Genomic DNA, 16239 nt, shown 5'->3' with positions numbered 1-16239 from the left:
TTCTATTACCCTCTGCTAGGTGCTTTGATGATTGCGTTGCGGCTACTTATATAAAACAGTAAAATCGAGATTTCGGGTTTGCTGTTTGTTCGAGTTTTTTTCTAAAACTAAAAATAAATTTTACTTTTTGGACATACCCTCTTAGATAAGTTGAGTAAATACCAAATTTGTATGTGTAATAATTCGCTTGTATGCTAAAATTTAGTCGTTTTGTGTCCATAAAGTATTTGTCAGAATTGATAAGATAAGATAACGCAATTGAAGTTTATTTTAGATATTATGATGAAACACGAATCGAATTTTTTTGTTATCGGGGACTGTGGAGGAAGTCACCATTTTTTTTTCAGTGTAACTAATAAATTTAACGAAGTCGGAGAGGTGTTTTGTCCGTCGAAAATCTCATAAACAATTTCAAAAAGTAGACCGAAAAGTTGCAAGAGTGAAATTAAAATCGAAACTGAAATAATGAATACCATGGCATTTAGTTGGATCGTAGCATTATCAATCGTCGCTGGATGCGCTGCACAAGGAAGCCGTAAAGATTTTTTTTTAAATTTAAATGTTAACATTAACCGCACCCAAAAATTATGTAAAACCTTGTGAAGTCATGAGCTTGTGTGAATAATTCCATTTTTCCATCATTGACAGCAGTTGTGCCCGTTCTGTGTAATTTACATATGTATTTTTCACACCACTTGTAAACTTATTGTTCAGTCGCCGCACCTCTTGGAAATTAGTCACTGATCATTTTAGCGCGGCCTTATGAGTAAAATAGACACGTCGAACGTTTTATTTTTACTTGAGGCGAGCATTACGCGTGTGCCTTTTATATCATTTTGAGTCCCCATTTTACTTCAAATTATAATTCAGGTCGTACCATAGAGACAATGCACTTCAAGCATGAGTGGTACTCTAAAAAGAGTACTGAAACTCGACAGTGTATTGAACAATTTTTTGCACTGTAACAAAAATTGGAACAAATTTTCATTCAAAATAATACTTGGCAGCTACCTGTCATTAGAAGCACTGTTGCTTGAAGTGCGTTGATCATTATATATTAGAGGTGCAAAACGAACGATATCTACAGTGCAAAATGAATACTTACTCTAGCTACACATAGCCACTACACGAAAGAGACCTAAGCCAAATTTTTCTTTTGTTAACTGTCAAACTTGACATAATTTCTTCTTCTTCGTTTTCAGCCTGTTTTTTTTTATCCACTGTTCGACATAGACCTCCCCAATTCCCTTCCATTCCGAACAATCCGTTACCACTCGTTGACAATTCATGCCTGCAATTCTCTCTATTCCATTATTCCATCTAGTAGTCTACCTCTAGGTCGTGTTTTAGGTGGTCTCCAGTTCATGATCTTTTTGGTCCAACGTTCGTCCGACCTTCTTACAATATGTCCCGCCCGGCTCCACTTGAAAGATGGTATTTTGTCCATGACATCAACGACTTTTGCTGTCGGATCCATTGATTTGTCATTCTACCTCTGAGTGTAATTCCAAGCATACTCTGTTCCATGGCTCCTTCTGCCACTCATTGTTACAAAATAAGAAAAGAAAAATTTGGATTGGATCTCCTTTGCGTCGCTATGTGTAGCTACAGTTACTGCCGTAAGAGCTTCCCAAAAACTATACGTCGTGTCAGTCGTAGATAAATAGCGCAAGAAGAATTCGACACAGCACTGCTTCAGTGTTCATACACTGAATTGACACGTGTCAAATTTGGAGGGTTTAGTGAGAAGAGTTACAACTTAGGATTGTTTGTATTGTATGTTTTAGTTTTACTCATATAACGAAAAGAAGTCATCGATCTGTACAAAAGAAACGCAGTGTCTTCTGTGATTTCATCAGCCTCCAAATATGTTCTATGTTCATGCTAGAAGTAGTGCTGTTACGCAGTACATTATTTTATGCCTCTAAGATTCACCGATTTATAAAATTAATTTTGTCAGCCGCCTAAAGTATGCCTGAGGCCGTTTCCGGTCTTTGTGAACATAAGTATGTGTAAGATGCTCAGTTTAGCAAGAACTATATCTGTGGCCACATTTTATATCAAGGGAATATGGGTAAACCATTGTGGTTCGTAAAGTTCGTAAGTATGACAATTTTGTGATCTTTTCTATCATATATTTTACGTCAAAAGTCTACGAAATCGCCATACTCACAAACTTTATGAAACATGATGGCTCACCCCTAATATCTCAAAACAGTGTAAAATCGAAGATATGATCACATATGGGGTCGCCTCCAAAGTATATAAACACTGAAGGTAATGCAGACCCTCAACGGATCAGAGAAATTACGGATCCAAACTTTCAGGTGAATTCATTTTCGTATATTGTCTAACTTAGACTTGTGCAACATGACGGCCCTAAATACTTCCAATTCACCACTAAATACAACTTGACGCAAACGAATTTTATGTGTGTGCAACATAACGTCGCAAATTCACCACTAGATGCAACTTGACGCAAACGAATTCAATACGTGTGTAACATGACGGAGCTAAAATTCACCAGAAAGTTTGGATCCGTGTGTAACTGTGGATTTGCATTACCTTCAGTGTTTATATACTTTGGTCGCCTCACCGGTTAGAATAAGCAAAGAAATGTTAAGTTGGTACGCATGTGGCGAGATAGAAGGAACATGTGAATGACAGCTGGTACATATGAGAGAGAATTTAAACAACTTAACATTTCTCTGAGAGTAAGTTTGACAAAATTTAAAAAAAATTGAAACCAATGACACCGGCTGTCAAAAAAGTGTGGTTATGTTGTAATGTACGAAATGATGGATTCGAGCATAGCACTCAACCAAGCACTAGAACATATTTTTTTGGCGGAAATTTAGCCTCTATAATATGATCTGCCACAGATAAACAACATTGTTTGAACCGCCATAAGTATAAATTTAATGAGAGCCTCTAAAGTGGCACAAATTTAAAATTTTTAGCTCACTTTAAAACGTAGACAAGTAGTTGTCAAATATTATTATTTAATGATGCGTAAAATGAAAGGTATTAACAATCGCCAAAAAAAAAGTGCATGGAAATTGGATGACCGACTCATGAGCCCATGATGTGAACCGGGTATAGGGCTCGAAGCAGTTTTTGCTTGTAGGTCGGCCAAATTGGAACGGATTTCGACTACTGTTGCTTTATTATATAGGTATTGAACGTACCAATCAGGGAAAAAAAAGTTTAGATGGATTCTTTTGAAAATCCACCTATCAAAATCGGACCCATTTCGTCTGGGATGGATATATACATGGTTTGAAAGGTCTTTGCCAGTAGACCTCAAAACAGGCCTCACACAGTCTCGAGCCACACCTGGTTGCTGGTGGAAGATCTCCGAAGTTGGAAAAATAGTGTTTTTTATCCGAAATTTTAGGCCGTTATAAATGATCGTTCCCGGTGATAGTGGGCTCGTTGGAAAGCTGAGCTCAAGTACTTTCGGGTCATGTCTAGTTTGATTAGATTCATTGACATATTTCATTTCAGAACTTTTTGGTGGGTGGCTGCAAGGTTCTTTCAGAACTTTGGGTGGCTGTACGTTTCAAAGTTTAGACCGACTTATAAAGAAATCGGTTCATTTAGGAGGTAGACCGTAGAACAACTTTTTGCTTATTATAATGTTCTGCTCCGAAAGGGATCAAATAGATGTAACTACGAAAAATCCGTACGAAATGCAGTGTAATTCCGACCGTAATTCTGCTGCTCAAAAGTACCAATTTTCAATGCAGTTTACGGAAGGTTAGCATACCCCCTCTAACGACGAAGAGTTAAAGCAGAGCAAGATTCACTCGAGGTAGAAAATAAAAAATCTTTTCAATTAGAAACGATAACACAATAATAGCCCGACGAGTCTCTTTAGTAGGTGTTTTACTAAGTAGATTTCAGTTTTATCAGCCAGCATCACAAAATCTGAACTGATAACGAACTAAACCAACGCACTAGCATTTGCACTACACTTGACAATGGCATGAAACGCGTGTTTAGTTGTATGAACTTGTATAGAAGTCGAATGAATGATATACACTGTCCGATTGTGGTATCTGAAATCCAGATACACAAATACTGGTGCGTTGACTAAGCCCGAATTCAACGCTGTAAGTTTTTACAAATCGATTAAACGAGTCTCTAGTATTAGCATCTGATGACTCAATTTTAACAAGAAAAACCGACGTAATTGAGTTCTTGGTAAATTTAAGTGAAATACGTCCATTGTATACCAGCCAAAGAAAACATTACCAGCGAAGTCACACTCATATATGAACTCATCACTGAGTTAGTGATTTTGTGTCCGGTTGTCCCGATCTGCTAAAATAATTTTGGCATCTATTTTTTTGTCAGCAAATTTATACTTTTAGCAGCAAAATTATTTATTTCATCAGCAAATTTATTCTTTTTATCAGCAGATTAAATGTTTTTTGTAAGCAAATTTAGTGTTTTGTTTCAGCAAAATTAATTTTATTTTCAGCAAATTTATTAGTACTCGAACAGCATATTTATTGCTTTCTGAGCAGCAATATTACTGACTTTAAGCAGCAAAAATAATACTTTTGCAGCAAATCCTTAGCAGCAAATTTATTGTTTTGTGATATGCAATTTTACTGCCTTCGAACAGCAAAATTAATACCTCGATCAGCAAAGCTATTGCTTTTTGTCAGCTGAATCGCTTGGTTCTCTGGGACTAATGCCATCATTTGCAACCTGGACGTCCGAACTCCATCTCATTTTTGCGCCTGGAAATGTTTAACAGAATGAGTTGTTCACATCCTTTTCCATCTCATGGCCTATTTCTAGCATTTTAATTGGAAGAATACGGATTTTCTGTTGAACATTTATTACTCTATTGGACATTTATGGAAAGAAAGCGAATTTATTGGCATCCTTAGAAAATATTCAAAACAATTTCGTAACAACGATAAAAGAAAAAACAAGTTTCAAGTTTCGTAAAAGTAACAATCTTTAGTGTAGTCCATAAGTCAATCGCTTACAGACATTTCATAAAAGGAACAATCTCTAGTGGATTCCCGTAAGTCAGTAACTCACAGACCTTTAGTAAAAGGAAAAGTCTCATAAATAATACTTTCCAAATTTGGAAACCGTATAAACAATTTCTAAACCGTCCAAAATGTCGTCGAAATCGTTCACACAGACTAATTATTAGACGATGCGAGAGAAAAAAAATTAACTCCTAAGTTACCGACTTCGTTCCGGCGCCCGGCTCGCATTGCGGCCCTCCGCTTCGCTCCGGAGCAATGGGCCGGATCGCTCGGCGTGTTAAAACGCTTTTTAGGCTCAATAAAAATCGGTATTCATTGCGTAAAAAGATGAATTCTGTAGCGATGAACTCAACTCCTTTATATTATATTTCGTTGTTCAGATGAAATTATAACTCGTAGACTTTTGAATTTCTTTAATTTCCTTTTTTGCACGTCCGACTGATAAATTCATTTCTTTTACATTCAGTGCATAAACCTCAATTCAAACAAAATTCTTCTTCCAACTGTCAATTCTCAATAAAAATTCATTCCCAGCCGAATTATGCATTTCGTCCCAAACATTCGTAAAAATATGAATTCCCTAGGAACCAACAAAACGCCTTAACAGCGATAAGAAAGTTAGGAATTGAGCTGAAATGATATGAAAGTAATATAATTGTTCCAATTGAAAATTGAAGATAATTAATTTTTCTCTTGACAATTTGCATGCAGAAAAATATGAAATTTGCGAATTTTAATAAATTAATTTGCTGTTGGGAATCAATAGATTTGCTGCTAAAAAATTGCTAAAATAAACAATTAATTTTGCCGATGACGAATAAATAAATTTGTTGACAAAAATATTAATTTTGCTGATAAAAATAAATAGATTTGCTGCTAAAAAATAGCTAAAAAAATATTTAATTTTGCAGATTGCAAAAGAATGAATGTGCTGACAAAATTAGATTAAATTTGCTGCTTCAAAAAAATAAATTTGCAGACGAAGGATTAAATTTGGTCACAATAGCAATAATTTTGCTGCAAAAAAAGAATAAATTTGCTGCCAAAGAAAGATTTCCCAATTAATTTTTTTTTTCATTGTTCCAGTTCCAGTGTTAGATAGTTGCATCTTGTGCAGCTCTCGTACGAATATTACTTGCGCTACTGACCCCGATGGGAACCATCGATCGGCATGTGAGACCGTTCCGGTACTGTCTGGATGTTATACCCGAATTTTGGGTGAATAAATCACCAAAAAATTCTCTTCAAATCAAATTTAATTTTTCGTTTATTTGTTTTCGTTTTTGATTAATTTATGACAACGACATGCAGACGGATTCACATTACGTGGATGTACGTCTGATCTGGACGCTGATGTACTGGCCGCCTGTCAGAATGATAGCGAACTGTGTTCCATCTGCGTGGGAGAATCGAATGTCGCCACACATGGATGCAACAACTTGATTTTCCCGGCGCATAGACATCATTGCCATCAGTGCCATGGCGCCGTAAACGGAACCTGTGGCGGAATTCCATTGGGAGTGGCAACACCGTGTGAAATGTTTGATGCCAACGATCGTTGTTACATTTTGCGTACTAGTAAGTTGAATGGAAATTGGGATGATGCGGTACAGGCTCTGCGAACGATATATGAGGAGAGTTGTGCACCTTCACTAAAAGACATTTTTCAAATAAAAAAATTTCGGTACATGCATATCTCTCCTCATATATCAATTTCGTGTAGTAAGGATGGAACACGTGACATTTCTATATTGTGACTATAGTTCCGGACGATAATACCGCCCAGAAGATGAAAATATGTGGAAAATATTATCGCTCAGACTCTCATACAGGTAGACTTTTAACAAAAATTATGAACAAAGCAGTGATACAGTCAAAGGCAGTGACATTTCAGCATGATTTTGCTTCAGTTGTTTTTCAGCGGATCCTCACTTTCAATCAAAACTGTTTAAGTATGGTGTCCACTTACAAAAATTACTCCGTGAGAAAGCCATGAGAGTGCAAACTGTCAAGGAAACAAAGGAAAAATTGAAAAAATTCAATTTTATCTCTCACACGGAGTGCTTTTTTCTTCTTCTTCTCTTCTTCTTTTTCAACCTGTTTCTATCCACTGCTGGATGTAGGTCTCTCCAACTTCTTTCCATTTCGTACGATCCATTGCCATTTGCTGCCAGTTTGTACCTGCAATATTCTTAATTCCGTTTGTCCATCTCTCTGGTGGTCTACCTATAGCTCGTCTTTTATATGGTCGCCAGTTCATGATCTTTTTGGTCCAACGTTCGTCTGTCCTTCTTGAAATATGTCCCGCCCAGCTCCATTTCAGAGATGCTATTCTTTCCATGACACCAACCACCCTGGTTTGTTGTCGAATCCATTGATTCGTCATTCTGTCTCTGAGTGTTATTCCAAGCATACTCCGTTCCATGGCTCTTTGTGTCACTCTCAATTTATCTTCGGATGCTTCGTTAAAGTTAACGTTTCCGCTCCATAAGTGAGCACTGGAAGGACACAAGTGTCGAAAACTTTGCGTTTCAGACTATTATTCATTTTGCTTTTGAAAATTAGTCTGAGTTTTCCGAACGCTGCCCATACAAGACCAATCCTACGTCTTATTTCTCCAGACCTAACTTCAGTTTATGTCCTAGATATACGTAGCTGTCGACTCGTTCAATGACAGTGTCACCAATTTTGATTTCTCTATCGTCCCCGATGTTGGTCATGACTTTTGTTTTCGATAAGTTTGAGGCCAACTTTGCTTGCCTCTTCACTTAACTGTTGTAGCATAAGCTGAGCCTGACCTAGATTCGCTGCTATCGGTACAATGTCATCAGCGAAGCGGAGATTGCTCAGGTAAAATGAAAATGAAAAATCACTCAGAATGATAATATCGTTCACTAAATAGTGTTGAATGGGATGATTGGTAGTACTTTTCAGGGTGATAATTTATGGGTCATATAGGTCAGAGGATGATAATTTCTTTTTCTGGTAGGGATTCTTTTGAAAAACAACAGACCGAAATCGGTCGCATCTTCCAGAGGATTTTTTTTGTATGTGGCCCAGACAGGCATTCGACCCTAGAAACCGAAACCACTTTCAAAAAAATTCCTCGAAGATGGTGCGGCTAGTGTGAGGTGATCATAAACCGGAAACGTGCACTTTTCTTACAGAAATTTCTCCAATTACATGAGTCGTACAGGGTCGTGTGGGGTGTCATTAGAAAGGAAATTTTATGTACTTTCGGTGCAAATTGGTCCTTATGGGGACTCGGAAGCATCTTCGATGAAATATCATCTCCTAAACATTTCAACTTCTCATATTTCATCGTAACTTCGGTTTGCTCTGAAACAACATAAAATTACCTTTCTAAAGACATCCCACACGACCTTGTACGGCTCGTGAACCTGGAGGAATTTCTGTAAGAAAAGTGTAAGTTTTCGGTTGAAAACTTCAACTGCTTATATTTTAGAGTGGATGAATTTTAAACCCATTAAGGTCTGGGGTCGAATACCTTTCTGTGCTAACCTTTAATACCTTTAAAAAATTCCACTGGAAGGTGCGTCCGATTCCTGTCGGCTGTTTTTCAAAAGAATCCCTCTGGGCGATAATCATCGTGTTCTGGACGATATTTATCGCTTTTTCTATCGATAGTATCATCTCTGAACAATAAATGCCCAGAGCTGCATATTTTCGTCTTCTGGGCGATCTTATCGTCCAGGACGATAATCACACTGTTGAAATGTTCCAATGTCCGGTCACCATACGACGGTAGCTAGTTCAATTAGACACTCTTTCCGAAAACTCTATTTCAAGACAATAATTTTCGGCTATACCGTTACAGATACTACCATCACCCGTGGATGTATGAGCAACCGTGGAACAAATTGCGATAATCCGGAACATTGTCACATTTGTGAGATCACCGGATGCAACAACTTGATTGGCGATTCGGTACCAATAGCACCTGGCTCAGCAGTCACAAACACAGTGTCTATGGTCACGTTATCGACAGCATTTATTTTCGCATTGGCAAAGTTCATTTAAATTCTAAGTTTTCCGTTTTGTTCATTTCGTATTATTCATTTAGGATTGTAGTAGGAAGTTTCTCAGCAGTTTCAATCGATCGATCGGTAAAAACAAAACAAAACAAAAATCTACAATCGAAAAGCAAAGCTTTTCACGTTGGACACTTTTTACACTTCGATTTTCGTACAGAAATAAAATTTAAAAAAAAAACTTCAAAAGAAATCGGATGCTTTTTTTCGCACTGCCGGTATCTTGAGCAAATCATCGGTCAACAGTGACTTCGACTGTTCGTCGGAGTTTGCCTCGTATGCGTTTACATTAACCGTTGCTGTTGGCACCTTCCGCCGTATGAGTAGAGGCGATGGCGTCGTAGCCTTGCGCAGACTTTTCGGTGTGGGTGTCGATCGGCGCGGACTGGGCGTGATTATTGAATCGTGTATGCCCAATCTGGCCGACGCTAATCGCTTGGCTGCCGGTGACATTGAAGCCAGTCGTTGAATCGACGATCGAATGTGTGGCGATGCAATGTTTCGTCGGGCGGCCTCCATGGCCTTGGCTTTCTGGCCACGCATCCTTTCGCCAGCCTTTTCTGCCAGTTCCAATGCAATGTTTTCGCGACGAGACGTTTCGTTGATTCGAAATGATGGACCCGAGGCCGGACGAACCGGTGTGTCACTACCGTCCAAGCGAAATGGTGTTCCTGTTCGGAAAATTAACGGAAATTTTCTTGTGTTTATTGGTCGGTTTTCAGTAGGCACGTTAAGACTCACCTTCAATTTCACCCCATGTCATCAACGGACTGTCAGTTACACCGGGACATGGAGATGGCGTTTTCACAAAACTAAAGCCTCGCACGTTTGGTTCGTCTCTACTTTCCAATTTGTTGCCATCGACGCCAATTTTTCCGCTCAATATTTTCGCCTGACATCTGGCCAACTCGGTGATCGTTTCCTTACTTTGCTTGTCATCGAACGGATTGTGCTGGAGTCGGGTATTGCTGTAAACCACTTCTTGTTTACGCTTAGCCATTTCCAGTTTTTCTTCTTTCGTCAATTCGACGCCATCCGGCACGTACATCACATAGTTCCTATTCTTATAAGTCCACATGTCCAGCGGTTTCGAACCTTCGACGGCCTTGAATTGTTTTTCGATCGACGGTAATACCATTGCCATTGTCATTTGTTTCGCTGTCTCCGTTTCGGCGTCGTACAGAACAGCAAACTTTTGTCGCAATTTTCGATCCGACAGTTCGATAATCTCCTGAAAGCTGTGATTGTCTTCGCTGGTGTAGGTGCAAAGAAACGAATCGAGCGAGTGGTTTTCCGATGGAACTGTTTTGGTGACTGAACTCTCTGCCGGCGATTGATTGCTTCGCTTAGTTTGTGGTGTGTACATTTCCGATCCGGGTGTAGCATCTGGTTTGGACATTGGTGTTTCGAATGTTGCTGGACTGTCATCTGAATCGTCGGAATGAAAAAGTGAAATTGGACAGGCCGGAAATTTGCATTTTGAGAAGAACTTACATCCGTTGCTGCTTCGGTGCGACGGTTTCGGTCCACTGTATTTAGCGTACAGTTCGCGCAATTTGATCACATCGTTTTTCTCGACCGCATCCAGATACTGATTTTGTGCCTTAAGCTTTTCCAAGTCGGGGAAGAAGTCCTTTTGAATAATTTTGCCAAGTTCCTGCATAGAATGTTCGCAGATTAGGAAACGTTTACCACTGTGCTGAGTATTGCTCTTGTTTCAGTGTAACTAACCTCAATATATCGTTCCTCGGTCAATATTTTCATTTTGCTGCTCTTTTTCTGTGGTATTTTCGGTATTTTAAAGATTGACACGGTTTTGTTTAAATTTTTCATCGCTTCTAAGGCCCGCAGACCTGGCTTATCCAAAGGTTCACCCATTTCTTTTGGGTATTATAAATATGTTTAAGAATGTGACGTTTCTGTTGTTTTTATTTTGATTGCGCAGAATGACACATGAATGACATTTTCAAAATGTTGCGAAATAGGCGAACATTGAGCGGCCGATTGAAACAGTAAAGGTCGTTGAAAATTCAAAATTGAAATTGCAGCTTCGTTGACACAGTCAAATTCACCAATAGGTCGGTTCCAAGGTAACGAACTGTCGAAATTCATCCAAAGAGACATATCCTAATCAACATTTATATGGAAACCGATTTCTGTGGTTGAAATCGTTTTTGTTCGGCCAGTCAAAATTCGTTTTTACTTGGAACGAACCTATAGGTCTGCGTCACAAATGGCAGCTGATGAGGAAAGTAAGCGAAAGTTTTATCAACAAAAATTTTAGGACGAAATTTATACAGTGAACGACATCTCAAATGTCTCACTGTCAAATTTTTCTGAGAATTTTATTGTTTCATTGCAAATTCACAATGACATTCTCTGAAAAAAATGACAGTGAGACATTTGAGATGTCGTTCACTGTAACAAAAATAATTTGCGGTAAAAAGTGGCAGATGATTCGGCTTTCTTCTGTTTGAATTCCATTCTTTAAAGAAATATATTTCACAATTATAAAAATTTTCCTTCCTCAACATCTGCCACTTCGTGACGAATTTTTTTTTTTTAAATAATTTTCTTCTTAAAATTTTTCGGGTAAAATTTTTGTTGATTCAACTTTCACGTGCTGTTCTCATCAGCTGCCATTTGTGACGCATATCTTTTTGCGTGTAGAATCTGTAAGCGTCACCTACACCGATATCAGTTCTTTTGTAAGTGGATAACAGGACTTGCGTCACACGTCCACTGTAAGTGGTTTTGGGCGATATCAGCTCTTTTGTAAGTGTGATTTTTTAGAATTTGGTCGCAGATAATAGACAATCATATGTACAGTTTGAACGAAAATATTCTTCTTACAAAACTGTACAACTTCCTCTTTGATCTGAACCTTCCAGCTTTCATTTGATGAAAAGCGAAAATCAAAAGTTGGACGAAATTCGAAACTTTGACGAAAATCGAAAATTTGATGAAATTCAATAATTTGACAAAAATCTAAAATTTGACGAAATTCAATAATTTGACGAAAATCGAAAATTTGACGAAAATCTAAAAGTTGATGAAAATCGAAAATTTTACGAAAATCGAAAATAAGACGAAATTAAAAAAATTGACACACCTAAAACGCTCATAGCTCCCAAATAAGCGACTTCTTAGGGAAAACATGAAACACGTATCGACTAGAATCTAAAACTCTATAACTTTGTCTTTTGAACGAACTTTCTAGCTGCCGCGCCGTATTTTCCGAATTCATTTTTTGCAGGAAAGCCTCAACGGAAATAGACTTGGGCTAGTGCAGATGGTGTAACGAAAAATGAGATCGATTACATCATAACTGGCTGTAAGTCAACCGTTAAGAACGTTACGGTCCTAAACAGTTTTTCAACAGGTAGTGATCATCGAATGGTTCGTGCAAGAATCACGTTAAATACCAGATTTCAAAGATCACAACTAGTTCAAAAAAGTGAAAGGATTGACGTACAACGGCTTTACACACAAAATGAAGAATTTGCTACGAAAATGACTGCCGAATTAGATAACGTCAACAATCAATGTGAAACATTGGACGAATTGAATACCAAAATCGTCGATACAATAATGGGTTTCATGAAATCCAAATGCAAATCCGTCCAAGGGAAAGAATCAAAACTCAGCAGAGAAACATTAGACCTGATCGCAAGCAGAGCAGAGTTGGTAAAAAACGGAGGACGAGATTCGGTGGAATACCGCGTAACTTGTCTAAAAGTATCAACAAAGCAAGGAGATCAGATGAAAGAAAATATAATGTCCAATTGGCTCAAAACATAATTGAAGCTAATTGCAATATGAAAGTCCTACGGAGAAAAATGACAAACGCCAAAAAAGAAATCTTCAAATTACGAGACAAAACAGGAACGATCCAAACGGAAATGCGATATTAAACATTGCAACAGAATTTTATGAGAATTTGTTTTGTTCAGCAAGACAGAGTCCAACTGGAGAAACCGAAGATAGACCAATAATAAGAAACGTTGGATCGGAGGATATGCCCGACATAACTGTTGATGAAGTCAAGGCCGCAGTAGCCGAGATGAAAAACAAAAAGTCTCCCGAAGAAGATGGTGTTCCAGTGGAAGCCATTAAACTGGGTGGAGACTCCTTATTAAAGGCAATCACGGCTTTGTTTAATCAATGTCTCCAATGGGAAGAAGTACCAGAAGCCTGGGAAAATGCGGTAATCACATTGCTGCATAAAAAAGGAGTCATAACAAAGCTGGAAAATTACCGGCCCATAAGCCTATTGTCAACACTCTACAAGTTGTTTATGAAAATCATTACGAAGAGGAACACTAACAAGTTCGATTTCTACCAACCTGTTGAACAAGCTGCTTTCAGATCTGGTATCAGCACAAACGACCATTTGCAGGTGATGAGAACGCTTATTGAGAAGTGTCGTGAATACAACATCGACATAGTCTTGCTATTCATAGACTTCGAAAAAGCTTTCGATTCAGTGGAAACATGGTCGATATTGGACGCATTGGACGAATGTGGAGTAGACTCAAGGTACTCCAACACAATTCGATATGTGTACAACAATGCTACTTCATGTATAAAACTTCATAAGAGCACGGAGAAATTCAGAATTGGCCGAGGTGTAAGGCAGGGTGACACCATTTCACCGAAATTATTCACGGCGATTCTGCAGAGTGTTTTTAGGAAGTTAAACTGGAGTAAAATGGGAATAAAGATAAATGGAGAGTACCTGAGCAATCTCCGCTTCGCTGATGACATTGTACCGATAGCAGCGAATCTAGGTCAGGCTCAGCTTATGCTACAACAGTTAAGTGAAGAGGCAAGCAAAGTTGGCCTCAAGATGAACTTATCGAAAACAAAAGTCATGACCAACATCGGGGACGATAGAGAAATCAAAATTGGTGACACAGTCATTGAACGAGTCGACAACTATGTATATCTAGGACATAACCTGAAGTTAGGTCTGGACAACCAGACTGCAGAAATAAGACGTAGGATTGGTCTTGCATGGGCAGCGTTCGGAAGACTCAGACTAATTTTCAAAAGCAAAATGAATAATAGTCTGAAACGCAAAGTTTTCGACACTTGTGTCCTTCCAGTGCTCACTTATGGAGCGGAAACGTTCACTTTAACGAAAGCATCCGAAGATAAATTGAGAGTGACACAAAGAGCCATGGAACGGAGTATGCTCGGAATAACACTCAGAGACAGAATGACGAATCAATGGATTCGACAACAAACCAGGGTCGTTGATGTCATGGAAAGAATAGCATCTCTGAAATGGAGCTGGGCGGGACATATTGCAAGAAGGACAGACGAACGTTGGACCAAAAAGATCATGAACTGATGTCGTGTCGGTCAGACGATCGGCTGGATTGTGATCCGAAATAAGACATTAAACGTTGGTTTGAGCGAGATGTGGATTGTGATATTGAACGAGATCGTCGTTGCGAGTCGTGATCTTTCTTCACACTTTGGCGAATTTTTTGGGCGATTTGTCAGTTTTTAAGAATTTTCGTAGTCGCCAAAAAAAAATCGTCAAAGTGTGAAGAACCGCCAAGAAAAATCGCCAAAGTGTGAAGAAACGCCAATTATTTGATTTTTTTCTTCTTGTCGTTTCTTCACACTTTGGCGAATTTTCTTGGCGTTTCTTCATACTTTGACGATTTTTTTTTTTCGATTTAATAAATTCTCAAAAACTGACTAATTGTCAAAAAAAATTGCCAAAGAGTGAAGAACCGCCAAGAAAAATCGCCAATGTGTGAAGATACGACAAAATGTGTAAAAACGCCAACATTTTTTTTGTGGCGATTTGACTTTGGCGATACTTCACGGGAATATCCAACGCACTGTCAAGCACCGAAGCTGACTTTGACGTCACTCAAATAGAGGTCTGAACCGATCAAAGTTGGCTATTCTTTTTCATACAATGGCTATCAAAAAATGTAAAAAAATAGTCAACTGGTGGGTTTGGCCTTCTAACTGAGTGATGTCAAAGTCAGCTTCGGTGCTTGACAGTGCTTTGGAATATCTCAATTGGGATACCGGCATCCGTGATACAATATGCGTCGGTATTAGAATAAAATCTGCATCTCAAAAATATATGTGCCTGAAACGCAACTGAATCTCCCGCCAACCTATCACCAAGTACTCGTAAAAATTTTCTAAATCAAATTAGCCATTGAAAAGTTTATATAGAAAACCGAATTTTTTTTTCTTCGAAATTAAATTTTTGATAAAAGTGTCTACTTTCACAAGAAAGTTTGAATTGTACCACCACATGACACACCATGATTTGTGAACATATTTACCCACCTCACCTCATTCACAATGATAAAATTTTTCCGTCTCAATATCGTTTTCGTTATTGTTGAGAATTATTGGTTTTGTCGTTATTGTGTGATTTGCGTGATTTGCTAAAGTTCTCTAATGGCCTTAACAAAAACGAAATATTTTTTTGTGTATCGGGCTGAGCGTAATACCTGGTGTAAAACATGGAAAAGGCCGGTTGCATGTCACCCAGTGATTATTGTAAAAAAAAAAGTTTTGGTTGCGGTTCAGCATTTTATTTAAATTATTTTTCAATTCCGGGTGGTGGTGGTGGGCCCGGACATTTTAGATGATGGGCGTCGCGTCCGATTCCCGTGTATAAATGTTTCTGATGACAGACGACGCATTAACAAAGCCGCAAACTGTACATCCTTCGTCATTCTTCACCGGCTTTACCAAATGTTCTACCGCAACCATTTGTTGATTCCTGGTTTCTCCATTTTCAGATTTCTCGATGCAGAATTGTTTTACGTTAAGATATGTGTTTACGGTTCACTATAAATGATTCGAATGAAGTCTGATAGGAATCGCCGGCGTCATTCACAAAGTGACCTGCGTGATTCACAATATGGCACTTTGTGAATGACGCCGGCGCGAAATTCCTATATGCAAATGAAACTGAAACCGCGGAACACTTACTCTGCCAATGTCCTGCTTACATAATGAAGCGAATAAGATTTTTTGGTTCACACACTGTTCAAGCCAGCTCTATAAAAACTACTCACCCAGAACAAAACTGAATTATCTTAACCAAATTAAAAGGATAACCCTCTAAATCCTGTGGGTAAGCACAACAGGCCCATCGGCGGCTTAGCTGCAAGGAATGACATTAG

General features: G+C 38.5%; 2 protein-coding genes and 1 long non-coding RNA gene across 3 annotated transcripts; 1 reads left to right on the top strand and 2 right to left on the bottom strand.

Annotated features, from left to right (window-relative positions):
* Positions 1–318: 318 nt before the first annotated feature.
* Positions 319–9195, top strand: LOC119083049. The gene is made up of 4 exons (XM_037192673.1): positions 319–535; positions 6102–6233; positions 6327–6593; positions 8854–9195. The coding sequence occupies exons 1-4, from the start codon at positions 466–468 to the stop codon at positions 9054–9056; spliced, it is 672 nt and encodes a 223-aa protein (XP_037048568.1). The 5' UTR covers positions 319–465; the 3' UTR covers positions 9057–9195.
* On the bottom strand, positions 4455–5320 carry LOC119083050. The gene is made up of 2 exons (XR_005088789.1): positions 4726–5320; positions 4455–4693 (listed from the first exon to the last, which is right to left on the bottom strand). It is a non-coding gene; the product is annotated as an uncharacterized LOC119083050 (long non-coding RNA).
* On the bottom strand, positions 9036–11021 carry LOC119083047 (splicing factor ESS-2 homolog). Its single transcript, XM_037192671.1, has 4 exons — positions 10799–11021; positions 10562–10724; positions 9809–10495; positions 9036–9738 (listed from the first exon to the last, which is right to left on the bottom strand). Exons 1-4 carry the CDS (start codon positions 10943–10945, stop codon positions 9251–9253), a joined length of 1485 nt encoding a protein of 494 aa, XP_037048566.1. The 5' UTR covers positions 10946–11021; the 3' UTR covers positions 9036–9250.
* Between the last annotated feature and the right edge of the window lie 5218 nt (positions 11022–16239).

Source organism: Bradysia coprophila, unplaced genomic scaffold (assembly GCF_014529535.1).
Source record: "Bradysia coprophila strain Holo2 unplaced genomic scaffold, BU_Bcop_v1 contig_538, whole genome shotgun sequence".
Classification (NCBI taxonomy): domain Eukaryota; kingdom Metazoa; phylum Arthropoda; class Insecta; order Diptera; family Sciaridae; genus Bradysia; species Bradysia coprophila.
Note: the sequence above shows the minus strand (reverse complement) of the source record. Positions and strands in the feature narration are given on the sequence as shown.

Coding starts and splice junctions, on each gene's coding strand:
- LOC119083049 (XM_037192673.1), top strand. CDS start 466: ATGAATACCATGGCATTTAGTTGGATCGTAGCATTATCAATCGTCGCT. Junction 536..6,101: donor ATGCGCTGCACAAGGAAGCC/GTAAAGATTTTT, acceptor TCATTGTTCCAG/TTCCAGTGTTAGATAGTTGC. Junction 6,234..6,326: donor ATGTTATACCCGAATTTTGG/GTGAATAAATCA, acceptor AACGACATGCAG/ACGGATTCACATTACGTGGA.
- LOC119083047 (XM_037192671.1), bottom strand. CDS start 10,945: ATGGGTGAACCTTTGGATAAGCCAGGTCTGCGGGCCTTAGAAGCGATG. Junction 10,725..10,798: donor CCGAGGAACGATATATTGAG/GTTAGTTACACT, acceptor CATTCTATGCAG/GAACTTGGCAAAATTATTCA. Junction 10,496..10,561: donor GCACCGAAGCAGCAACGGAT/GTAAGTTCTTCT, acceptor CCGACGATTCAG/ATGACAGTCCAGCAACATTC.